This window comes from Trichinella spiralis (assembly GCF_000181795.1).
Source record: "Trichinella spiralis strain ISS 195 chromosome Unknown Scfld2, whole genome shotgun sequence".
Taxonomy (NCBI): domain Eukaryota; kingdom Metazoa; phylum Nematoda; class Enoplea; order Trichinellida; family Trichinellidae; genus Trichinella; species Trichinella spiralis.
In genome coordinates, this window is record NW_003526941.1 from 963,909 (window position 1) to 975,115 (window position 11,207).

Below are 11,207 nucleotides of genomic sequence, written 5' to 3' on the forward strand. Positions count from 1 at the left end.
GTCGAAATAGTCGTTGGAAAGAAAACACACGAATGGTAAATTTAAGGAAAATGAACATTTATCTGTCGGTCTGTCTGTTATCGACCAGTGTACAGTAAGCTAGATATTAATTGACCGTTCTATATATATATTTTTTTCTCTCTCTCTCTCTCATTATCAGAATATCATCATTTTCACTGTCTCTCAATCTCTCTCACTCTCTCTGCTTGACTGACCCTGGTTGGATTGTTCTGTCATCCAGGCTATTTATTTCCAGTTTCTACTATCTGCTGCATGCTATCTCTATCTGCTACTGTACTACTAGTAGTAATGATCGCAGTTTCACCACCAGTTACCAGTTTCAACTTGCGTGCACAAAATTTCTGAACTGCACATGAAATGTGATAATTTTTCCCAAATCAAATGATGCAATCTATCTTGCAAAGAACAAAAAAAGAGGATAATTTTAAAATTCTGACGCAGAGAATGCAATAGGACGCGTTTGCACAGTTGCAAAAATATTCTCTAACCAGCTAACTCTATATACTACACTACTAAACAAGGGAAAATGGAAAAAGAAAATATTTAAAGATTTTATCTCGTTGGCATTTGTACGCGTGTGACGTGGTTGTTGTTGTTGTTCACCAACGCCGGTTTTTAAGCCAACTAGCAAATTTCCAACTCATACAACAAAAATGATGATAAGAACGTTCGTCAAATCGTCATTGTGGGGGTTGTTTTTGAATTTGTAAATTATGCAAATATCGAATCGAATTTCCCCATTCAACAGTGTAAAAGTTTCAAATTCCACCACTGCGGCACGAGTTGAGTTGAAAAGCATCGCATGCCTTGCACGGACGCGTACAATAATGACGAATATTTCAGAAAAAGAAACAAAACAAATTTAAAAGTTTACCCCTCCTATTCCAATCTGCTTGCAGTGATGATCTTTCCTCCACAATGTGTAAAAAAATATGCGATGAGATAATACATGTGTGGCAAAAACAAATATTGCCAATATGCGTGCACATGTAATAAATAAAAAGCAATGGAAGAAAAAGCATGCGCTTGCTGATTGATTATATATACATATATATATATTGTGTTCAATCATCGAATGACGATGACAAGTTGTTGTTCTATTACTGGGGTAGAAATCAAGCCAAACTTAGCCGTTTTACAAACTACATCAAAATTGGACAATTAAGTCAGTTGTTATAGTAAAAATACAAACATAACAAAATGGGCTTTTTGTTGACTGAATCAAATGACGTCAATTAATATCATTCGATTGTCAAAATTAACTAATAAATTGTGAAAAAAAATATGTAAAAAAATAAGCTTAAAAAATTAATCTGAGCTCCATTTATTATTAATAATTATTTTTAAATATTGGTCTAACTATTAAATAAACGATGGTGGATTTTATTGTTGTAAACGGGAAAAGTGGAATGGATACTGTTGAGAAGAATTAATTGAAATATCGCTGCTTTCCACCTGAAAATGACGAACAAGCAAATATTGTGCGCAAAATGACGCTATACGCTGTACTAGAAGACTTGATTGTCAAAATCACTGACTGACTCACGCAGGCAGGCAAGCAAGCACGCGCGCACGTACAGTCAGCACGGTTCAACATTAGCTAATTTATGCACAGTTATGATGAAGAAAACAACAACAACAACAACAACAACAACAATATGCACAGAATCTATAATTTCCATCGCACAGAGAGAGATATGGATGCCAATAATTTGATAATATGAAATTTCAAAAAAAATGGACCTTTCTCTGCAAATGGTAATTTATATTTGTTTATTTATTTATTTGTTGAAATGTGAAAAATAAAAAAAATCAACAACAACAAACAACATTATTTTTCCACATTTGCCAATAGACAACAATTAGCATATTATGATGATGACCTTATTCTTCCCTTCTTTGTACTGAAAGTAATATTTTTCATTGCACACTGTTTGATTCGATTCTATGAGATTGTTTGATTGAAAAATAATTGACCGCGGTGTTGATTTTGCATTTTTAGTTATTAGAAAAAAAAATTTTCTCTACAACTGAATAATAATAATAATAATAATAAACGAGCGCGCTACTACTTGTCAGCATTAAACTGAAGAATGCAGTCTACACTCGTGTGGTATTCGCCACTCCAACAGTCTGGGGTGGAAAAATAAATACAACCCAGAGAAAGAGAGAGAATAAGCTAAATCAAATACACACTAGACAGTAGTAGCAGCAACCAGTCGGCCGAGTTAAGTAGCTTGAAACAGTTAATCATCAAATGAGCATTTAATAATAATATTTCAAGCTCGATCAACCTGTCGCACAAATTTATTACACCACCCACCCAGCCAGCCAGCCAGCCAGCGTCTCTGTCGCATACATATAATAATAATAGTTGAAGGGACAAAAAAAATTTAATAATAAAAAGCTTAAACCGATGAATAATTAATTCAAGGTGGAATTTGTCAATCCGGTTTTCACGTCAACCGGTGCTGCTTTATACTTTTTTTTTAAATTTTCATCTTATTCAAATATGCTCTGTTTCTACTACCAACTGCTGCTGCTGCCTGTTTGTTTGTTTGTTTGTTTGTTGTGCTAGCCGTAGCAATTTCAAATTTATTTAAATTAATTTGAATAATTTGTCGATTAAAGGAGAAACCAAAAAGGGTGAGCAAAGAGGGGGGCTAAAAAGATGACAAATGGGTCGGTCGGTCGGTCGGCACTTGTCGTGTGCAACGTGCTTTGTTTGTGTGTGCACTTACAGGCTAATCAACTGAACGATGACAATCTGTTTCTCTTCTCCACGTATGCATGCATTTCTGTGTGTGTTTGTGTCAATTTCACAAAAACACCTTATACAATATTTCCATTTTGCATTATTATTATTATTATTTATTTAAAAAACATTTCATTTTTCCCACCCCACCCCCACCTCGAGCTAGGCTAGTGGTGGGAATAATTTCGACCGAACAAAAACTCGAAAGTCTAGTCACAAAATGAAAATACAAGCACCAACGAATGGCAGAAATCAAGTTCCAAATCGTAGCCGCCACCGCAACCACCACCGTGAACGAGTAAAATTGAGCAGAAAAAAACAAAAAAGCCAGAAAAAATGCCAGCTTTATATTCATATATCTTTCACAACAGTGATGTTTTGTTATATTTAATACAACGTGAAAACAAACAAACAAACAAACAAACAAGCGATTCCATTTTAGGTCGCCAGGCCGGCCTCGCCAGACCAAACCTTCAGCAAAGTGTGCGTTTTTTTTCGGGAAATTCCAATGCAAATCTTTTTCCACCCAATCGAGCAAGCAATGAATAAAATTTGCACACAAAAAAGTCTGTCTGTCTGTTTCGAAACGGATCCAATCCAGTTTGGGTTATATTAAAATTCACGGCCGTCATCATCATCAATCTCTTTTTTACAATCAAAAGCAGACAAACGGGAAAGTATATGTATATATTTGTAATAATTTTTTAAAATTTTATTTCCGCATACTTTTTCATCATAATCATAACGGATGTACATTTCTTTTTGTTTATTTAGTTTCTCCCTTCCCGTAGTACGACAGACAACAAGGCCAATTTCCGGATGTGTCAACAACAACAACAACAACAACAAACAGACAATCATCATCATCATCCGCGGAGATGTTGTACTTTTTTTTGTTAAAAAAATTAACATTTCAGGTCGTCAGCATCGTTTCCATGATTTCACAATTCGACAACAACAACAACAAGGCAACGTTTCTTTTGGTCTGTCAAAAAAATCACCAACACCAACACAACTAACAAAAAGCATCGTCACTTTTGGCCAATGTCACCCACGGTCAGCTTCATTTCTATGCAAAACAACTGTCTGCCTGCATCTGTCTGTCTATCCACAAGCGACAACCATTTCCGACTTGTATTTTATTATTATTAATTTAATTTCCTTTTTCCAATTGAAATATAATAAAAAAACAAATAATTTTTCCAAACATCAACCACAAAGTTTAATTCCATTTCGATATAAATATCGATTATTTGATTTATTTCTATTCGACAAGATCATCAATATGATGAGTGTGCAGTGTAAAGTATAGCTCGAGTTTCCTTATCGCGCCGACCTTGGCCGCCGCCGACGTCATTCGCGGACATTTTCGAACAGTTTCTTTTTTGTTTCTCTGCTCAGCCAGTTTGTCAATGTGAACTGTGTATTTTTTGTCGTTGTTTCAGAAGCGCCCCCTGGTGGCAGAAGCTTCTTCCGCATTCACAGAAGGGAGAGAGAGCGAGAAAAAAAGAGGAAGATAAAAGAAACGAAAAAAAATACGTCGAATCTGAATTTCCAAGTTGAATTTTTTTTTCATAAAATCATCGTTCACGGTCGACTGCAAATTTGCAGAAAGAATTTTGAAGAAGAAAAAAATATATATATAATATATATATTTATAACGAAGCATAAAATAGCTGTTGCTGCTGGATAGTTCGATTGAATCCAGTCGACCAGGCAGCCAGTCAGCCAATCAGCGTGCCCTGATAATAGCCGCTCCTTCGCCGTCGTTCGGGACCCGCCTCGCGCGGCCCATTGGAGATCTGGAACGCATTTGAGCCAACGTTTCCGTCGGCCAACCGTCGACCAATCACGCACGACCGACTTGCCCGCCGACACGTCCAAGCTAACGTACACGCACACCGCACACACGAACGCTCGCACGCGCTCGCGAGCACCACCACTACCACAGACAGACAGACATACAGACAGACCGTGAACTAAATTCTCTTCTTGTGGACCGTCTACTAGTACACCTACCACAACCAAGTTGAGCTGATACTATACAGGCTGTACTGGACGCGATGGTACGCCAACAAAGCAACGATGAATCCAAAATAATCAAATCAACGCCGCACCCCACTGTCACAACTGCGAACACCGCCGACACGCAAGTGAACACCACCAACACGATCGAAACGCAAAATACCGACAACAACACCACCGACGACGATGTTATCAGCACCGGTACTGGATATCCATTGGTACAGCAAAATGGACAAAGGTAGTGTTTGTTTTTTTCCTGAACGTTCTTCTCTACGATCCCAAATTCACATCGATCCGTCGAACGAATTTTTTTTCCTAGGCGCTACGGACCGCCGTACGATTGGACCGGACCCCCGCCTCCGAAAGGTTGCGAAGTATTCGTCGGCAAACTTCCACGGGATGTCACGGAACAAGAACTTGTACCGGTGTTCGAACGGGTCGGGCGAATTTACGAGATGCGCATGATGATGGACTTCAACGGAAGCAACCGCGGCTACGCGTTCGTCACCTTCTGCGACAAAGAGCAGGCGAAGCGCGCTTGTCAACAGTTGAACGGCTTCGAAATCCGACGCGGACGCTTCATTGGCGTTCTCAAAAGTGTCGACAATTGTCGGTTGGTTTATTAAAAAAAGAGAAAAAAAACAAGCCCTCCTCATTTATCCCCCTTTTTCTTCTTCTTTCATTGCAGCCTCTACGTCAGCGGCATACCGAGAGACAAATCCCGAGAAGATGTGCGTTCAGAAATTGCCCGCCTCACTGACGGCGTGGTCGATGTGATTTTGTACCCGAGTGCGATGGACAAGTCGAAAAATCGAGGCTTCGCTTTCATCGAATACGAATCGCATCGTTCTGCCGCCATGGCTCGACGCAAGCTGGCTCCCAATCGTCTGACACTCTGGGGCAATGAGATCACCGTCGACTGGGCTGAGCCGGAAAGAGACGTCGACGAAGAAACAATGGCTCAGGTGAGACAACTAACATGCACCAAGTACAGTCAACTGAACCAAGTCTGTGTGCACGGTCGAAATCCTCAGTTGTTGTCGTTGAATTCACTGGTCCCGCCCCACCCCCTCTCCCGCTCACCCACCCCCAGTTTCTGTCTCTCTCTCTCTCTGCTCAATTTCATCACGTTCATTGTTTGTTTATTCGCATGCCCACTGCGTCACAGAAAATGCATCTCTGCAACTGTCAACGCAATTTCCATCGGAAATGGCAAATCTCACGTGACCATTCATTGCACGTGACGGTGACTAGTGTCTCTGTCTCACTTTGAATAGTTTCCATCCAGTATGGGCAAACAATCTGCAAAAAACAAACGAACAGATATCTCGTTGTTCGTAACATCAGAATCCAAAAAAATTTTGATTCTAACTGTTGCTTGTTGTACACAGTAGTTGCATGCAGATTGTCTTTTCTTCTGAGCGTAAAAGCCTTTTCCTTTTCAATGCACTGAATGATTGGTATTTGAGGTTAAAAAACTGTACGTGCGAAATTTGATGATGCACACAACGGAAGAGCATCTTCGTGAAGTAGTCGAAGCAATATCCGGCACCGGCACAGTGGAGCGGGTGAAAAAGATCCGAGACTATGCATTTGTGCACTTTTCCAGGCGTGAAGACGCAATACGCGTCCAAGAAGCTCTGAACGGTAAACAACAGCTCTTCTTTTCCACTTGTATTCCATTTCCATTAATTCATTCAATTCAGGACAAGACCTAGACGGCAGTGTGGTTGAGGTGAAGCTGGCCAAACCGCCAGATCGGTCGATCATGCGTTTTGTGAAAAATGCGCAAAAAATAAGCAACAGCGCACGTTTAGGCGACGGACTTCACTCCCACCATCATCGGTCTCTTGTCGCTGCAGCAGCGCAGCTGTATTCAGTGGCAATGGGCACCGGCCGGCCCGAACACAAGCTTCAACCGTGCAGTGGAAAAATGTTGGCATTGGATCAACCGTCGGCTGCCACATCCGCTTACGTCGGCTTTCCTTGCATCGATCCGTTTGCATTGGCTCCAGTTGTAGCTGCTGCAGCCACCGCACCACCATGCTCGCTTCAGTAATCAAACAGACAAACAGCCCCATCTACTGATTCTGATAATCAATTGTTTTTAAGCCCCAAACAGCAAAGCAACAACGGCGCCAGATTCCGCGGCAGAGGCGCGGCCGGTATGCGTGCTGCCAGTTTTCAAGCGATGGTCAACAACACGTTCCGACGAGGATGCCTTCAGCTAGCCGACGTAAGCAACTTATTTTTTTTTCTCGACTAACCAACTAATTGCAGGATCTCTCGTTGTCCAGCCAACAGAAGCCGACAATGCTTGATACTGTACCACCACCTCTGGCTGTCGTCGGACCGCCCCCTGCTACTTTGTATACACCAGCTCCTGCCGACGTTTCTGCACTGATGCCGGCCGCAACCCTGCCCAGTGTTGTACCGTCTGTTTGCTCACCAAATCTGCTCGTCCTACGCGGTGGCTTCAGCCAGGTAACTGATTTCAATCATTATTCACTAACAACAACAACAACAACTCTTTTGCACAAAAAACAACAACAACAACAAGCTCAGCAACAAAAATGAAACCCTCTTTGCATTTTAAAATGATTTCTCTCTTTCTATCCCTATTTGTTTGTATATATATATTTCTCTCTCTCTCTCTCTTTCTGTATGTATGATGTACACGTATGTGAAGAAATACAAATATATGTTTGTGTTTCTGTGTGCACAGAATGTGCATCAATCACTACAATTAATCAAAAGCAAAGAAAGATGCCGACGGCCAAGCATCACCAATGCAAACATACGCGCGTGTCCAAATTGTCTCCACTCGGCCTTGGACCGACCGGGGTGGGTAAACAGCCTTTTATTCCAGCGGACAGAAATTTTCGTTATCGACCCTAACATGGCCCAGCCAGAGCAAATGCACGCGCGCGCTTATCATTTGTAGAATATTTTCAACGTCCTCGGTACTATGTCACAATTCATCAACCTTCGTCCGCATCACCACCGCTCTCTCTCTCTCTCTCAATCTCAATCTCTTTCCCAACATTTGTACATTTTTCCACTATTAGCCTTGTTACTACTTCTTACTCTCCTCTTCTCTGCATACTTTTTATATCTCTTTACAAACTACTAACTGGCCTTATTCTGAAAAAACTACAAAATTTATTTACCATATTATATATATATATATATATTTATGTACAAGCAAGCATGTCAGGTAGAAGAGAAATTGCGCGCGATAAATCGAAGGCCATTCACTTTATGTTACAGAAAATTTCACATTTGCACCGTCGTTGGCTACTTTCCTGCTACTGCCTGTGCAAGTCGTTCAATCAATCAGCTGACTGATGAATTACAATTTTAAGTATATTCCCACAATTCAAGTATTGATTGGATTGTCTCTTTTTGAAAAGTAATCAAGCAGTGCACATAAATAGGTACTGACGCACAACAAAGAAAAACACACCACACGGCAGCAGTGTTCAAAACACAGATCTACCCACAATCACACAGATATTCCAAGTCGCAACCAGTAAATCAATCAATCAATCAGCCTATAAAAATGTCTCTTCATCTATTTCATTTTTTGTTCAGGGTTTTTTTAACAAACAGTTTCATTTTTCCTTCCGTTCCACCCATTTTATTAATCACAATCATCAGTACGAAGGCAAAAATTATCACAGTCGAATCAAATCATTTCTCAGCCTAGTAGTAGTAGTAGTTCAACGGAATTTCAGCCAACAAGCCACACCCTTCAGTGGTTGGCACAATAAATTAATTAACTGACGACCTCTCAAAGCGGTGGTGGGCGTCAACGGTGATAGCTGATCGGCGTTTCCAATCCGACCCCGATTTATTCCAGTTTTCCTTATTTAATCATTTCCAACGCCAGATAAGATTGTCCTGGTTAATAATGATCGCTGTCGGTGAAACCTCAAAATTTTCATCCCATAAAATATCATTGAAACAAAATTCCAAAATCAACCGAACGAGATTTTGAAAAATATATGTGTTTTCCAAAACATATATTGGTCGAAAAATTTATTTCCATCATTTTTAACTTATACAACTAACTACCAATTCAACAACAAGATATTTCATTTCCATCTTCTGCTCAGTTGGCCAAATACATGAGTTTTTTTTCCATTGAAATTTAAATTGACTTGACTTGACTTGAGCATTAATAAGTAACGTGAATGTCGTCAGAATTGCATCATTATTAGCCGAGTAGCGTGGAACACATTCAGTGCAAACAATTCATCTCAGAAACATGTTTTGGAGGAAAATAGAAGAAATATTTTGAGTTGAGAGAAGTTGTGTTCCAGTTCATTCTTGTTATGAAAGTTCCATTTTTGACCTACTCGAAGAAAATTTCTACCATACGCTTATTCTAAATCATAAAAGACAATTCGCAACGCGCCCACGTCTGTAGATTTTATCTGACAATACGCAATCGACCTTTCACTGACTAACTCATCACTGATAACATCTCATCGCTCTGGCCAAACGAACAAACATCTGCACAACTTGCTCATCACAACTTACTGTACAACTTATGATCAGATAAATAAATCAACGAATACCCTTCACGTGATATAAGATAAAATTCCACAATTCAAAACTATACAACTACAGACCGTAGGAAAAGAAAAGCTCACCAACTATTTCGCTTATTGAAATAAATGAATCGGTGATCAATAATAAAAGGATAATCGATTTATAAATAAATAAATATATATATAAATCATGTTGAAGCTGTATGAAATAAGACAAACAAAACACCACAAATTTCCCAAACCTCAAACTTAATGCATAAATAAGAATAACCTAACTTAATGCAGAAAGTGATTTTGGAAGAAAACAAACATACACACATATATACAACCGAAACAAAAGAATGAAAAATCACTTACCATTTCAGATGCTCGAAGAATACTGCAGGCAGAATAATTGGGGAATGCCTCGGTACCATTTGGTGTCGTCAGGCAGTAGTGATGGTAACGACGAAAACACGCTCTACGCGTACAGGGTCGAAGTGCCGTCTCTGCTTCCCACGTACGGTAGCTTTTTACCACGAGAGATGGTATCGGAACGTCAAGAAGCGCAAGAATTGGCTGCCCGGTTCGTGCTGAGCCAGTTGGGCATTTCACTGGCCACCACTGGATCCAACGGTATAATATCCATTCGACCATTCCATTCCATCCCATTTCACTGAACGACACATTTTCAGGAGAATTAGGCGCCGGCGATGAAACGACCACGGTTGGAGCGCTGGCCGTGGTGCCGGTGTCGTGCATTCGAAGTCCGAGCGGCGATTCTGGCATCAGTGCCGTGTCGAACAATTCTACAACAAACAATTCTGCAAAAGCGACGTTGGTTCATCCCCCCGCGACCACGTACGAATTGCAAACCAGCACCGTCGCCAGTACGACTCCAATATACCACCAACAACAACAGCAGGCAACCGCTATTCGCTACGAGAATATGGTCATACCTGCCGAATACAACGCAGCTTTGCAGCCGATGCTTGTGCAAAGCATGCCGTTCGCCATACCGGCGGCGGCGGCCGCTGGTCCAAGCTGGATGCCGTCTTACATGAACGTCTGCAATGGCGCGTTCATTGATCCACAAACAGCCACCATGGCGCCGGCCTTTCCTACCTGTCCGACATTCTATTGGAATTACGATGTGGCGCCGGCGGTAGTGGCTCCAACTGCTCCAGCTAGCATACCCCATACCGTAGCTCCAATACCGAGATGCATGTCAGCCAGCTAGACGATGGTACAATCCGCACAGCGCTTCTTCTTGTATTACTGAAAAAAACGAAAAAAAACAAAAACCTTATTATTTTATTCATTAAGTCGTCCACACTGTCCATGATATCCACACATACAGACAACATACAACAACGCACAATGTGGTCAACAGTTATGTACGTCTGCAGCAGCAATATACATACATATATATCGACAATGCCTACTTTGTTCACAACTTTTTTCTTCTTTATGCACACCGCAATCCAAGTTCGCCTTAACCATACCATGTATCTTACCACCGTGAACGATGCATTCATTCATCATCACTTGTCTGTCGTTTCTTCTCTTCTTATTTCTATCTTTTTCTCTGTTTGTTTCTCCCTCTCGCGTTCTCTCTCTCTCTCTCTCTCTCTTTCTCTGTATGCTCTATAACACTTCACTCTCGCTCTCTTTTTCAGAGTGTGTCTTATTTTTTGAGTCTCTTAATCCTTCTGCTCTGTTTGTTCCTTAGCACATTTTATTCTTTGCTCATCCGTTGCCTTCGTAAGCTAAAAAGCATTTTGAAAAGAAACACAGTCATTTATAAAATCATTCAATTTTTTTCATCAAATAAAAACACAAGTACAAAAAGGAAAAGATATAAAATAGAG

At 40.5% G+C, this 11,207-nt stretch overlaps 3 protein-coding genes across 3 annotated transcripts; 2 read left to right on the forward strand and 1 right to left on the reverse strand.

The window, feature by feature from the left end:
• Positions 1–242: 242 nt before the first annotated feature.
• Tsp_02701 (hypothetical protein) lies at positions 243–1,010 on the reverse strand. The gene is made up of 3 exons (XM_003378981.1): positions 896–1,010; positions 527–645; positions 243–362 (listed from the first exon to the last, which is right to left on the reverse strand). Exons 1-3 carry the CDS (start codon positions 1,008–1,010, stop codon positions 243–245), a joined length of 354 nt encoding a protein of 117 aa, XP_003379029.1.
• Positions 1,011–3,112: 2,102 nt separating this feature from the next.
• Tsp_02702 (conserved hypothetical protein) lies at positions 3,113–4,754 on the forward strand. The gene is made up of 6 exons (XM_003378982.1): positions 3,113–3,263; positions 3,344–3,453; positions 3,551–3,656; positions 3,694–3,910; positions 4,222–4,315; positions 4,485–4,754. The coding sequence occupies exons 1-6, from the start codon at positions 3,113–3,115 to the stop codon at positions 4,752–4,754; spliced, it is 948 nt and encodes a 315-aa protein (XP_003379030.1).
• Positions 4,755–4,839: 85 nt separating this feature from the next.
• On the forward strand, positions 4,840–8,149 carry Tsp_02703 (RNA-binding protein 47). Its single transcript, XM_003378983.1, has 8 exons — positions 4,840–5,039; positions 5,121–5,414; positions 5,490–5,766; positions 6,271–6,448; positions 6,508–6,856; positions 6,914–7,037; positions 7,082–7,285; positions 8,072–8,149. Exons 1-8 carry the CDS (start codon positions 4,840–4,842, stop codon positions 8,147–8,149), a joined length of 1,704 nt encoding a protein of 567 aa, XP_003379031.1.
• Positions 8,150–11,207: the final 3,058 nt, after the last annotated feature.